The 12,437-nt window shown below is 51.6% G+C and overlaps 1 protein-coding gene across 2 annotated transcripts in view; it reads left to right on the top strand.

The window, feature by feature from the left end:
* TDRD1 (tudor domain containing 1) overlaps window positions 1–12,437 on the top strand; it is a 1,656,135-nt gene that overhangs the window by 1,573,896 nt on the left and 69,802 nt on the right. For both annotated transcript variants that reach the window (XM_069239312.1, XM_069239311.1), the window contains one exon: window positions 11,100–11,161. In XM_069239312.1, the coding sequence (XP_069095413.1) occupies window positions 11,100–11,161 (62 nt within the window). The remainder of the gene's footprint in view (window positions 1–11,099; window positions 11,162–12,437) is intronic.

The following is a 12,437-nucleotide window of genomic DNA, read 5'->3' as shown; positions in this document are numbered from 1 at the left end:
AATGGCTCCCTGTTGCAATTACCCCTCACTTTTTGCCTGATACTGATGCTGACTTGACTGAGAAGTGTGCTGGGACCCTGCTAACCAGGTCCCAGCACCAGTGTTCTTTCACCTAAAATGTACCATTGTCTCCACAATTGGCACAACCCTGTCACCCAGGTAAGTCCCTTGTAACTGGTACCCCTGGTACCAAGGGCCCTGATGCCAGGGAAGGTCTCTAAGGGCTGCAGCATGTCTTATGCCACCCTGGGGACCCCTCCCTCAGCATAGACACACTGCTTGTCAGCTTGTGTGTGCTGGTGGGGAGAAAATGACTAAGTCGACATGGCACTCCCCTCAGGGTGCCATGCCAACCTCACACTGCCTGTGGCATAGGTAACTCACCCCTCTAACAGGCCTTACAGCCCTAAGGCAGGGTGCACTATACCACCGGTGAGGGCATAGGTGCATGAGCACTAGGCTCCTACAGTGTCTAAGCAAAACCTTAGACATTGTAAGTGCAGGGTAGCCATAAGAGTATATGGTCTGGGAGTCTGTCAAAAACGAACTCCACAGCTCCATAATGGCTACACTGAATACTGGGAGGTTTGGTATCAAACTTCTCAGAATAATAAACCCACACTGATGCCAGTGTTGGATTTATTAAAAAATGCACACAGAGGGCATCTTAGAGATGCCCCCTGTATTTTACCCAATTGTTCAGTGCAGGACTGACTGGTCTGTGCCAGCCTGCTGCTGAGAGATGAGTTTCTGACCCCATGTGGTGAGGGCCTTTGTGCTCTCTGAGGACAGAAACAAAGCCTGCTCTGGGTGGAGGTGCTTCACACCTCCCCCTGCAGGAACTGTAACACCTAGCAGTGAGCCTCAAAGGCTCAGGCTTCGTGTTACAATGCCCCAGGGCACTCCAGCTAGTGGAGATGCCCACCCCCTGGACACAGCCCCCACTTTTGGCGGCAAGTCCAGGAGAGATAATGAGAAAAACAAGGAGGAGTCACTGGCCAGTCAGGACAACCCCTAAGGTGTCCTGAGCTGAGGTGACTGACTTTTAGAAATCCTCCATCTTGCTGATGGAGGATTCCCCCAATAGGAATAGGGATGTGCCCCCCCTCGCCTCAGGGAGGAGGCACAAAGAGGGTGTAGCCACCATCAAGGACAGTAGCCATTGGCTACTGCCCTCCCAGACCTAAACACACCCCTAAATTCAGTATTTAGGGGCTCCCCAGAACCTAGGAAACTAGATTCCTGCAACCTAAGATGAAGAAGGGCTGCCAAGCTGAAAACCTGCAGAGAAGACGGAGACACCAACTGCTTTGGCCCCAGCTCTACCGGCCTGTCTCACCACTTCTAATGACACTGCTCCAGCGACGCGTTCCACAGGGTCCAGCGACCTCTGAAGCCTCAGAGGACTACCCTGCATCTAAAAGGACGAAGAACTCCCGAGGACAGCGGCTCTTCTCCACAAAAACTGCAACTTTGCAACAAAGAAGCATCTTTGAAAGAACACACGTTTCCCGCGGAAGCGTGAGACTTAGCACTCTGCACCCGACACCCCCGGCTCTACTTGTGGAGAACAAACACTACAGGGAGGACTCCCTGGCGACTGCGAGCCCATGAGTAGCCAGAGTTGACCCCCCTGAGACCCCACAGTGATGCCTGCAGAGTGAATCCCGAGGCTCCCCCTGACCGCAACTGCCTGCTTCAAAGACCCGACGCCTGGTAAAGACACTGCACCCGCAGCCCCCAGGACCTGAAGGATCCGACCTCCAGTGCAGGAGCGACCCCCAGGTGGCCCTCTCCCTTGCCCAGGTGGTGGCTACCCCGAGGAGCCCCCCCCCCCCCTTGCCTGCCTGCATCGCTGAAGAGACCCCTTGGTCTCCCATTGAAACCTATTGCGAACCCGACGCCTGTTTGCACACTGCACCCGGCCGCCCCCGTGCCGCTGAGGGTGTACTTTTTGTGCTGACTTGTGTCCCCCCCGGTGTCCTACAAAACCCCCCTGGTCTTCCCTCCGAAGACGCGGGTACTTACCTGCTGGCAGACTGGAACCAGGGAACCCCCTTCTCCATTGAAGCCTATGCGTTTTGGGCACCGGTTTGACCTCTGCACCTGACCGGCCCTGAGCTGCTGGTGTGGTAACTTTGGTGTTGCCCTGAACCCCCAACGGTGGGCTACCTTGGACCCAACTTTGAACCCCGTAGGTGGTTTACTTACCTGCAAAATTAACAAACACTTACCTCCCCCAGGAACTGTGGAAAATTGCACTGTCTAGTTTTAAAATAGCTAATTGGTATTTGTGTGAAAACTGTATATGCTATTTTGCTAATTCAAAGTTCCTAAAGTTCGTAAGTGAAATACCTTTCATTTAAAGTATTGTTTGTGAATCTTGAACCTGTGGTTCTTAAAATAAACTAAGAAAATATATTTTTCTCTACAGAAACCTATTGGCCTGGAATTGTCTCTAAGTGTGTGTTCCTCATTTATTGCCTGTGTGTGTACAACAAATGTTTAACACTACCCTCTGATAAGCCTACTGCTCGACCACACTACCACAAAATAGAGCATTAGAATTATCTCTTTTTGCCACTATCTTACCTCTAAGGGGAACCCTTGGACTCTGTGCATGCTATTTCTTACTTTGAAATAGTACATACAGAGCCACCTTCCTACACACAGGCTCCACAGCTGCCACAAGACCTCCTTCAGGACCATCCTCCTGCAGAAAAGGCACCTGTCGTCGCAATGCCAAGTTGTGCAGCATACAGCAGGCCACGGTGATCTGGCACACCTTCTTTGGTGAGTAGAATAGGAAACCACCCGTCATATGTAGGCACCTGAACCTGGCCTTCAGGAGGCCGAAGGTCCTCCCTATAACTCTTCTAGTTCGCCGATGTGCCTCATTGTAGCGTTCCTCTGCCCTTGTCCTGGGATTCGTCACTGGGGTCAGTAGCCATGACAGGTTGGGGTAGCCAGAGTCACCTGCAAATGTCAAGTGACAACTGTTAGACACACACTAACCCTTAGGGGCAACCCCATACCCAGACACCTATTCACAATGTATAGGGTCCATGTCCTCACCTAATAGCCACACACGGCGCCTCTGGAGTTGCCCCATCACATAAGGGATGCTGCTATTCCTCAGAATGTAAGCGTCATGCAGTGAGCCAGGAAACTTGGCATTCACATGGGAGATGTACTGGTCGGCCAAACACACCATCTGCACATTCATTGAATGGTAACTCTTCCGGTTTCTGTACACCTGTTCACTCCTGCGGGGGGGGCCAAGGCCACATGTGTCCCATCAATGACACCTATGAAATTGGGGATATGTCCCAAAGCATAGAAGTCACCTTTCACTGTAGGCAAATCCTCCACCTGAGGGAACACGATGTAGCTGCGCATGTGTTTCAGCAGGGCACACAACACTCTGGACAACACGTTGCAGAACATAGGCTGGGACATCCCTGATCAGTACTGACAGCACCTGCACTAATGGGGGGATACCTGTGGGATGGCAGATAGCTGACATCAGGTCCGGCTCCAACTGGGCACACAGTTCATGGATTGTGGCATGGTCCAGTCTGTAGGTGACAATTACATGTCGCTCTTCCATTGTCAACAGGTCCACCAGCGGTCTGTACACCGGAGGATGCCGCCATCTCCTCACCTGCCCCAGCGGACGTGCTCTATGGAGGAGAACAGCGAGCAGAGGGTCAGCCAACATTGAGGTACGAAAACACAGCTTTATTGCACACATTTTCCAATCCACTATGTGCCTGTCTTAGTGTGTATGCAAGGCCTAGATATGTGTGACGCATTTAAAAATAATGCCATGTGGCCCCCTGAAATGGCGGCTGCCTGACCTGTAAGGTGGGACAATGGGATACAAGGTAACTGCGCTGGTATTGTACACCGTCGCGGTAGGTGGTCGAAGACAGCAGCGCAATCCTGCATTGGTTAACATTGGGCCCTATGGGACCCAGGAGCCAATGACGATGTACGCCGGCGGTGACGGTACGCACCTCCGCGGACGTGACCGCCATTTTCTATCTGTTCACTCACTTGATACCTGATCTTCGACAGGAGAGGACCTACACTGCAAGTGCTGCTGTGACCTCAGTCTGGAAGAGACAATGGCTCTTGTGTCTGGGAAAAGGGCCCCTGCCTTCACCACAGAGGAGTTGGAGAAACTAGTGGATGGGGTCCTCCCCCAGTACACGCTACTCTACGGTCCTGCAGACAAACAGGTAAGTACACTGTGAGCATGCCCTATGGGCAATGCGTGTGTGGAGTGGTGTGTATGGAAGATTAGGGGGGAGAATGAGGCGTGCATGAAACGACGGTGAGTGTATGTGCGTCATGGCAAGGGTAGGAACGCGGGCCAATGACTGTGACGGTCCGGATGGTTATATCTTGTCCTTTTCCCCTGTACTATTCCTGTAGGTCAGCGCCCACCAGAAGAAGGATATTTGGTGTGCCATCACCAAGGAAGTCCGGACCCTGGGGGTCCACCACAGACGGAGCACCCACTGCCGTAAAAGATGGGAGGACATTCGTCGATGGCGCAAGAAGACGGCGGAGGCCCAGCTGGGGATGGCCTCCCAACGTGGGAGGGGTGCCCGTCGCACCATGACCCCCCTGATGTTCTGGATCCTGGCGGTGGCATACCCAGAGTTGGATGGGCGCTTGAGAGCATCACAGCAGCCACAAGGGGGTGAGTACACTCATTCAGCTGAATCAGCACGCATTGGAGGTGTCTGGGTGGGGGAGGTGGGCTGTGGGTACCCTTAGGCCAGGGCAAGTTTTGTAGGCAAGGTCCCTTCGTAAGGCAGGCTATGTGGCACCCCACCCCACCAGTGTTAAGGGCCAACTACACCTAGTCAGGCTCCTGTGACTTCCATGTGTGCAGCAATCGGGCATAGGCCTTGTACCCCATGTCTCTGTGATTAATTAGGGAACTCTAAGTGCATGGCGTTATGCAGAGGGCTGCTGTGTCTGTAGTGTCCGCCAACGATAGCGGTATTGCATGCACTGAACATGTCTTTCTTCTGTCTCCCCCCCCCCCCACTTTTGTGGTCTACCTGTTCTTGTGTGCAATAGCATCATCAGGCAGAGGAGCAGTGGCACCAGGGCAGGAGGGAGCTGCATCCCACATGGCCCTGGAGGGCGAGACAACGGAGTCTGATGGCACCAGTGGGACAGAGGGCGAGGGGAGCTCCACGGTGGGGACAGGAGCTGAGACCAGCGACACGGACTCCTCCTCTGATGGGAGCTCCCTTGCGGTGGCGGGCCCCTCTGTGCCCCCCGCATCTACAGGTACAGCCGCCAGGGTGGGGATCTCCTTCGCCCCAGCACCTCAGCCCCTGCCCCTGTCAGCCCTGCTGCCCTCAGTGAGGAGGCTATTGACCTCCTCAGATCCCTCACTGTTGGGCAGTCTACCATTCTGAATGCCATCCAGGGTGTTGTGAGGCAGTTGCAACAGACAAATGCATACCTGGAGGGCATTCATTCTGGTCAGGCAGCCCAACAGCGAGCTTTTCAGACTCTGGCCTCAGCACTGATGGCAGCCATTGTCCCTGTGTCCAGCCTCCCCCCTCCAGCTCCTTCCACCCAGACCCAATCCCCTGTACCTCAGCCTATCCCAAGCACACCATCAGACCAGCATGCACACTCCTCAACACACAAGGGTAGCTCTGGCAAACATAAGCACCACACAGCCCACAGGCACACACACAAGCATCATACATATGCACACATACCAACATCCACTGCCTCCACTGTGTCCCCCTCCTCCTCGTCTCCCTCCTCCCTCCCTGTCACGTCTCCACTCACACCTGCATGCACTACATCTTCAGCCACTACGTCCATCACCAGCACGCCAATCACCACACACCACTCACGTGCACTCACCACCCCCATTCACACATCCCCTGTGTCCTCTCCCAGTGTGTATGTGAGCCCACCTCCCAAGGTACACAAACACAGTCACACACTCACCCAACAGCCATTCACCTCACGACAGCCTCCAGCCCATGCACCTTCACCCAAAGTCAGCAAACGTACACCTCCTACAACCACTACCTCTTTCTCCACTCCCAAACCCCCTCCATCTACCCATCCCAGTGTGTCTAGAAAACTTTTCCTGTCAAACCTTCACCTCTTTCCCTCACCTCCCCCACCCCTTCCGTCCCCTAGGGCACGCCTTTTCAGGTCCCAACCCAGCCCCTCAGCCACCACATCACCGGGAACGGTGGTGCCAGCAGTAACCGGCTTCTGGAGTGCGCCAAGCAGCAGGGCAGCCAGTGTGCCAAGGAGCCAGATCACGGACAGTTCCCCATCTCAGAAACATAAGAAGTTGGCCACAGCCCGGAGGGAGAAGGGCAAAACACCTGCAACCAAGGGCTCTCCCAGGACTACAGTTGGGAGTGGCAAGACAGCTGCGCCCCCCATCCAAAATGGGGAAGGGGCACAGAAATGGAAGTCGCCGCCACCCTGCACAGCGGACAAGACCGCCCCCAGCACCGCTGCCAAGGACACCGCCGCCCCCAGCCCCGCTGCCAAGGACACCGCCGCCACCAGCACCGCTGCCAAGGACACCGCCGCCACCAGCACCGCGTCCCAGGACACCGCCGCCACCAGCACGCTCAATGAGCACAGCCGCTACTGAGGCCGCCACAAGCACCGCCAGCGGCCACACCACATCATGTGCCAGTGGCACCACCACAGACATGGCTGCCATCCCCAGTGGTCAGTCGTACGAAGCTGGTGGTCAGTTTCAAGGGCCTGGACAGCTTCCATGTAGGCCCGCCGTGAGTGGAGATTCACATCCACTACTCAGTCCTTGGCAGGATGAAGCACTCTGGGCACAAAGTCCCCTCCAGAACCAGTGGAGATTCACATCCACTACCTCAGTCCTTGGCAGGATGATGCACTCTGGGCACAAAGCCCCCTCCAGAACCAGTATAGAAAGGCATCCACTACCTCAGGCCTTGGGAGGATGAAGCACTCTGGGCACAAAGCCCCCTCCAGAACCAGTATAGAAAGACATCCACTACCTCAGTCCTTGGCAGGATGAAGCCCTCTGGGCACATAGCCCCCTCCAGAACCAGTGGAGAAAGGCATCCACTACCTCAGTCCTTGGCAGGGTGAAGCACTCTGGGCACAAAGCCCCCTCCAGAACCAGTGGAGACTGTTATTCACTTGTGAGGCTGTGGCTTTGCACTCCCCAGGATGCAGCAGTGGGTTAACCACCCACTGTAAAGACTTGTGAAACTGTGGTTTTGCACTCCCCGGAATGCAGCAGTGGGCAAACCACCCACTGAAAAGACTTTTGAGACTGTGGCTTTGCACTCCCCAGGATGCAGCAGTGGTCAAACCACTCACTGTAAAGAATTGTGAGACTGTGGCTTTGCACTACCCAGGATGCAGCAGTGGGCAAACCACCCACTGAAAAGACTTGTGAGACTGTTGCTTTGCACTCCCCAGGATGCAGCACTGGGCAAACCACCCACTGAAAGACTTGCGAGACTGTGGCTTTGCACTCCCCGGGATGCAGCAGTGGGCAACCCACCCACTGAAAAGACTTGTGAGACTGTGACTTTGCACTCGCCAGGATGCAGCAGTGGGCAAACCACCCAGTGAAAAGACTTTTGAGACTGTGGCTTTGCACTCCCCAGGATGCAGCAGTGGTCAAACCACCCACTGTAAAGACTTGTGAGACTGTGGCTTTGCACTCTCCAGGATACATCAGTTGGTATGGAGCCCCCTCGTTGATCTGGCGTCGTGCACTCATCCGGCTGAGGTTCCCCCCCTTCCCTTCCCCCTGAGGTGCCTGTTTTATTTCGATCTGATATCCTTGCAGTGTTCTCTCCGTTTTGATCGGGTATCTTGTGTGGACCTCGCCCATGCATTTTGGGCCCAGTGGTCAACGGACTATGTATGTGCAGTACATGGACTTTTATTCTTGCTGTATATATTTGTTAATAGTGTATATATATTTTTGAGTACTGGATTTTTATTGATTACAATCGTTACAATCATTTCATTTTGTCCTTGCGTTCTTCCAGGGGGGGTTGGGGGGTGTAAATGTAATGTATCAACATGTATTTGTGTGTGTGTTGTAGTGGGTGAGGGTGGGGGTGGGGGTGTTGCGTGTGTGTCACTCTCTTTTCCCTCCCCCCTCCCCTGTTTCGTAGTTGCAGTACTCAACGCAGTCTTCGCCGCTGGCGTTCGTGCTCCTGGTAGAGGAGCAGGAAGACAATGGCTGGTAGAATATGGAGGTCCGGCTCCATGGCGCCTTGGTTCCTCGTGGGGTGTGCAGAGGTGAGCGTTTCCCCTTCCAAGTCCTGTTTCCGCAGTGTTTTTGTTCACGTTGAATCCACCCCGGAAAAGGTGGCGGATTGGCCTCCCATGATACTGTGGGGGGGTACTTTGTCTTCCGCCTGTCTGTTGGCGGTGACCGCCATGCTATTTGTTTGTACTGCCGTGGCCGTCGGAGTGTTAAAGTGTCTGTCTATGTTGGCGGTTTCCGCCACAGTCGTGATTCCATTTTTTTTTACCGCCAGCCTGTTGGCGGTTTTACCGCCGCTTTAACACTGACCGCCAGGGTTGTAATGAGGGCCTATAAATGTACAATAACAATCAGGAATAGGCATAAAAAGCAATAGTAAAAAGCAATAGGCAATACTGAAGTCGTAGGGAGAGATCAAACCATATACTAAGAAAGTGGAATGCAAAGGTTGACTCCCCACCGAAGGAAGTTGAATTGGTAGAGAGGAGCTGGCGGTACTAGGAAACCCCAAATATAAGTATTAGAGTGCCCCCCAGCGACCAGGGGGAAAGAGGTAAGTTACTGGTTCTACCCAAATTAACCCACAGGAATTCCGAGAAGGATATTGCAAGACTGCAGGAAACCAAAGGTGGAACCTGGAAGCGGAAGACCTGGAAAAGAAGGGGACCAAGTCCAGTTCCTGTTGGAGTGTCCAGTGGTGGCAGGATCCTTGACCTACCCGTCTGTGGATGCAGTAGTTGGTTGATGGGGAGATGAAGACGGTCAGCAATGCAGCACTGGAGCAGATGAAGAGTTCCTGGCCAATGCAGTCGACATCCCATGCTGGATGAAGGATTGCATTCAGTCTGTGGTGTGGAAAAACAACCAAAAAGCCTTGGCAAAGGCAAATGTCGTGGTTGGAGGAAAAGTTGAGCTTCCGTGCCCAGCAAGGTCTAAAGGGGAATCAACCCACTGGGGGAGTCCCAGGCGTCCCTCAGCAGTGCAGAGAGTCCAAAGAAGAAGAGGCAGTCCCCACAGAAGACCCACAGGCAAGGATCCCATGAGTCGCGGAGAGGTCCCACGGTGCAGGAGAAGCAACCAGGCGGCTGTGCGTCGCAGGGAAGAGCGCTGGGTGCTGGAGCTACACGGAGCCTGAAGATCCCTTGGAGGAGATGCTAAAAAGCCTTGGAAGCTGCAAGACAGACTGTGCACGTGGTGCAGTCCTGCGTGGGAAGGCTAGGGCTTAGCTTCACCAAAGTTGGACAGCTAGCAGAGAGGACCAAGGTGACCACTCCAGACCCACACCTGTGATGCAGTTGCAGACTGGTTCATGAAAGGAGGGCACGAAATTTGCCCTTCAAAGCAGACCAGTGGCTTTGGGAGGCTACCACTACCAAGCCATATAACACCTATTTCCAAAGTGAGAGGGTGGTGCTTCCCTCTCCCTAAGGAAATCCTTTGTTCTGCTTTACTGGGCTTCAGTTGTTCAGTAGGAGGGCAGAAACCCGTCTGAGGGGTGGCAGCAGCATGAGCTGCCCGGAAAACCCCAGAAGACTGGAAAGAGCAATGCTGGGGGGTACTCTAAGGAGCCCTCATAGGGCACGGAATCATACTACAAAAACTGGCAACAGTATTGGGGTATGATTCCGACATGTTTGATACCAAACATGTCCAGGTTTGGATTTGTCATTATGTAGATGGACACAGGTAGTGGCCTATGTCCAGTACACACGTAAAATGGCATCCCCGTACTCACAAAGTCCAGGAAACATGGAGCTGTAGTTTGCAGGAGTACCTCTGCTCATGCAGGGGTGCCCTCACACACAGGTACCTGCACTCTGCCCTTTACGCTAGGAGGGCCTACCATAAGTGTGATTTACAGTGGCCTGTAGTGAAAATAGGAGCATGCACCCTTTCACGTAGGCTGCAATGGCAGGCCTGCAGATATTTTGCATGAGCTCCACGTGGGTGGCATAATACATTCTGCAGCCCATGGGGGACCCCTGGTGCCACAGAGCCTTGGTACCATAAACTAGGGACATATAAGGGGGCACCAGTATGCCAAATGTGGGGTGTTTGTGGTCTAAGCAACCAAGTTTAAAGGGAAAGAGCACAATCACTGGGGTCCTGGTTAGCAGGATCCCAGTAAACACAGTCAAAATATACTGACAACAAGCAAAAAGTGGGGGTAACCATTCCAGAAAGAGGGTACTTTCCTATACGATCATATCTACTCATATAATTCAGGAATTACAAGTTCTAAGATTTAATGTGTCTCGTAGTTTTCTCCCTTGTTGAAGCACACTATCCTTGTGTTTACGTTGGTTAAAGGGACACAAGAGTTCTTTGAGTTTCTGAAAGAGAGAACTTAATAGTTTGGCATTTGGGATTGAAGGAGTTCTTCAATCTGAATGGTGAGTTCTTTTGGTTCTTTAGACTGCATTCAATCGTACCCCTCCACCCCAAGTTCTGCGGGTAGGAAGCATTGGTGTTCTATTTGTGTGATGTTTACCAAATGTGAGAGGTGCTTTAACAATTTTTTGAGCTTTTTGAAATCCACAAACAAATTTAGACCTAAAAGGCATTATGTACCCTTAAAACTATGGAGAAGCATGATAAAGCAAATTAAGTGTAAATAACACATACATTCTTTTCAAGCGTGTTTTTTCGCTACGTTGACCAACAATGATGGAGTTGTGGAAGGAAGTAGAAAACTACAAAGTCTGAATAAATACGTAATATTGCATAATGTTTTCAAATATATTAAACTGTTAATACTGCAAATGTTAGCAAATGTTTGATTTTTTTCCTGTATATTTTGATTGCATTACAGGTGAAATGGGTATTTGCTGCTGTAAAGAGCTCAAGGAACAATTGAACAGAATACAAGAGACGGTAATTTCTTTCTAAAGCTCAAATTCTGATATTTTGTTAACTTATTTACATTTTGTTATTTCAGTATTGTGATTATTAGTGAACTGTACATGGAAATTCAGAAATAGCAATTGTGCTTGGTTAGAAAGAGATCACAGAGTTTGAGAAATGTTGTGTTACTGCACATAAAATCATATTAAAGCAATATGTGTTATCTACTTCATGTTTGAATCTTAGCATCATCTCTGGGGTGGTACAGGAAATATGTTGAAAAATTCTAAATGTTTCATTTTCCACCAGCCAGAATCACAGATAAGGGTTGTAGAAAGTTGGCTCTATATATACTATCTCAAAGTTAGAGATAGTGTGCACAGAGTCCAAGGGTTCCCCTTAGAGGTTGATAGTGGCAAAATTAGATAATTCTAATGCTCTATTTTGTGGTAGTGTGGTCGAGCAGTAAGCTTATCAGAGGGTAGTGTTAAGCATTTGTTGTACACACGCAGTCTATAAATGAGGAACACACACTCAAAGACTTAACTCCAGGCCAATAGTTTTTATATAGAAAAATATTTTTTCACTAATTTATTTTAGAACCACAAGATTTGAAGTAAATACATAAAATGCAAGGTACTCCACACAGGTAAGTAAGGAACATTGAATTAAAGCAGTAGTACACACAGTATAGGTTAAAATGGCAATAAGCTATTTTAAAAGAGGACACAGTGCAAAAATCAACAGTTCCTTGGGTAGTTAAGTAAGGTTAAGTTTCTGAGGTAAGTAAAGCACTTACAAGTTCAGTTTCCTGGGCATAGGCAGCCCACTGTTGGGGGTTCAAGGCAACCCCAAAGTCACTGCACCAGCAACACAGGGCCGGTCAGTTGCAGAGGTCAAAGAAGGGCCCAAAACACATTGGTGCCTATGGAGAACAGTGGTGCTCTGGTTCCAGTCTACCAACAGGTAAGTACCTGCGTCTTCGGAGGACAGACTACGGGGGTTTCGTACAGTACTGGGGGGGACACAAACAGGCACACAAAACACACCCTCAGCGGCACAGGGGCGGCCGGGTGCTTAGTAGGCATCGGGTTTTCTATAGAAATCAGTGGAGGGACCCGGGGGTCATTCTAGCGAAGCAGCCAGGGCACAGAGGGGCTTCTCTGGCCAGCCACTGTCTGGGCTAGGCAGAGGGCCGCCTGAGGCAAACTCCTGCACTGGAGGTTGGTTCCTTTCGGGCCTGGGGGCTTCAGGTGCAGTGCTTGGTCCAGGCATTGGGTTCTTTGTTTCAGGCAGTTGCGGTCAG

This window comes from Pleurodeles waltl, chromosome 6, assembly GCF_031143425.1.
Source record: "Pleurodeles waltl isolate 20211129_DDA chromosome 6, aPleWal1.hap1.20221129, whole genome shotgun sequence".
NCBI classification, from domain to species: Eukaryota; Metazoa; Chordata; class Amphibia; order Caudata; family Salamandridae; genus Pleurodeles; species Pleurodeles waltl.
The sequence above is the reverse complement of the archived record's forward strand: the minus strand, read 5'-3'. Positions and strand labels throughout refer to the sequence as shown.